The 1759-nt window shown below is 64.2% G+C and overlaps 1 protein-coding gene across 1 annotated transcript in view; it reads right to left on the bottom strand.

Moving 5' to 3' along the window:
- Window positions 1-618: 618 nt before the first annotated feature.
- Window positions 619-1759, bottom strand: part of LOC107184472 (serine/arginine repetitive matrix protein 5-like) — a 2961-nt gene continuing 1820 nt past the window's right edge. The window contains exon 3 of the mRNA XM_015569686.1: window positions 619-714. Coding sequence (XP_015425172.1) covers window positions 619-714 — 96 coding nt within the window. The remainder of the gene's footprint in view (window positions 715-1759) is intronic.

The raw sequence follows: 1759 nt of genomic DNA, 5'->3' as shown, positions 1-1759 counted from the left end.
CATCAAAGCTCACAGATGGCATTCGTGCTCAGGGAGGGCTGACAGTGGGAGCTGGCCCTCGTGGAGCTGGGAGCTGGGGTACTGGTCACCCTGGCGGGTGAGAGCCGACCGGGGGAGGCGGGGTGGCCAGAGCTCAGCAGGTCCCAGGAAGAGCCCAGGACATCTGCTGGCCGGTGCTTGGCCCACGCAGCGGTGGGGGGGACAGGGCGCTGACGGTCTCCTTCCTTGTCCCGGATCGTGGGCTCTGCAGACACCAATTCAAGTGACGACGTTCGCTGCCCTTGTTCACTCATTCGTTCAACGGGTGTCCACCGAGGGCCGACGGGGGCCCCACGTTGTGCCAGGATGCAGTGGGGAGCCTGCCAGTCATGGCTGTTCCCTCATGGACCCTGCACACACCCGTGGGGGGACAGGCCACTGTCATTGGGTCACACGGACATAGCAGCCGGAGAGATCAGGTCTGACCAGGCCCCACCAGAGAGGGCGCTGTGGGACCTGAGGATGCGGAGAGTGGAGCGGGAGCATGGCACGCAGAGGGCTGGGCTGTGCAAAGGCCCTGTGGCCGCAGGGAGCAGGCGGTCAGCAGGTGAGGGACAGGTGAGGCGGTGAGGTGTTGGATCAGACCCCGGGTCCTCGGGGGCCTCCGTAAGGAGGGTGGGGAGCCAGGGACACGGCCTGGAAGCCCTCGGCAAAGGTGGCTCCATCTCCATCTCGCTGTGCAAGGTCCCCCCGGAGAGGGAGAGGGGGAGGGACGTCTGCATCGCTGCGGCCTGGGGGCCTGGACACATGTCTCTGTGCATTTCTCTGTTGTCTGCGTGCGACCGTGCGTGCTTCGTGCGTCCATGCAGACGTGTGTGGGCATCCGCGTGGCAGTTACTAATCACGGCCTCTCAGCCCCAGAGCCACCGTTTATACCTGGGGCTGCAGGTGGTCCCTCCGCAGGGAGGGTCTGTGCTCTGCGTGGCTGGTACCGGATCCTTCACGGTGGCGGGCCGCTGCGGGCATCTCGGGCTCCAGAGCGCAGTGCTGCGCGTCCCCAGCAGAGGGCGCGGGAGGGACATGGCAGGAGGAAGGGGCTCGTGGCTCCGGGTGGGTGGGTGCTGGGTGCCAAGTTCATGACACAGGCCCCACCCAACACCAGCCTGGGCGGGGGACCCTGCAGCTGGCCCTGGGGGTCCCTGGCGTCAGGCATCACCTCAGGACCTTTGGCACGTCGAGGATGTGGTATTACGGCCCATTCTTTGGGGAGACTGAGGGTCGGGATGCCCAGTGCTCTGTCCAGGGTCACAGGGTCGGCACCACGTGACAGGCAGCTCCGCCAGGCCCAGGGGGACGCTGCTCATCTCTCCTCCGGCCAAGGAGCAGCTGGGTCAGAACCCCCGGGGGACAAAGGGGGTCAGAGCCCCCGGGGGCACTGCGAGCTGGAGCCGGGCCCACTTTCCCACCCCTGGCTCCTGGGAGTAAATTTATTTTTTTTAAATATATTTTATTGATTTTTTACAGAGAGGAAGGGAGAGAGACAGAGAGTCAGAAACATTGAGGAGAGATAAACATCGATCAGCTGCCTCCCGCACTCCCCCCACCGGGGATGTGCCCGCAACCCAAGCACATGCCCTTGACCGGAATCGAACCGGGGACCCTTCAGTCCGCAGGCCGACGCTCTATCCAATGAGCCAAACCGGCCTCGGCAATAAACACACTCTTAAAGTCACCTGGACTCGCCCTCGCTGGTTTGCTCAGTGGATAGCGCCTTGGCCTG

The sequence above is a fragment of the Myotis davidii genome, unplaced genomic scaffold (assembly GCF_000327345.1).
Source record: "Myotis davidii unplaced genomic scaffold, ASM32734v1 scaffold586, whole genome shotgun sequence".
In the NCBI taxonomy this organism is placed as follows: Eukaryota; Metazoa; Chordata; class Mammalia; order Chiroptera; family Vespertilionidae; genus Myotis; species Myotis davidii.
The sequence above is the reverse complement of the archived record's forward strand: the minus strand, read 5'-3'. Positions and strand labels throughout refer to the sequence as shown.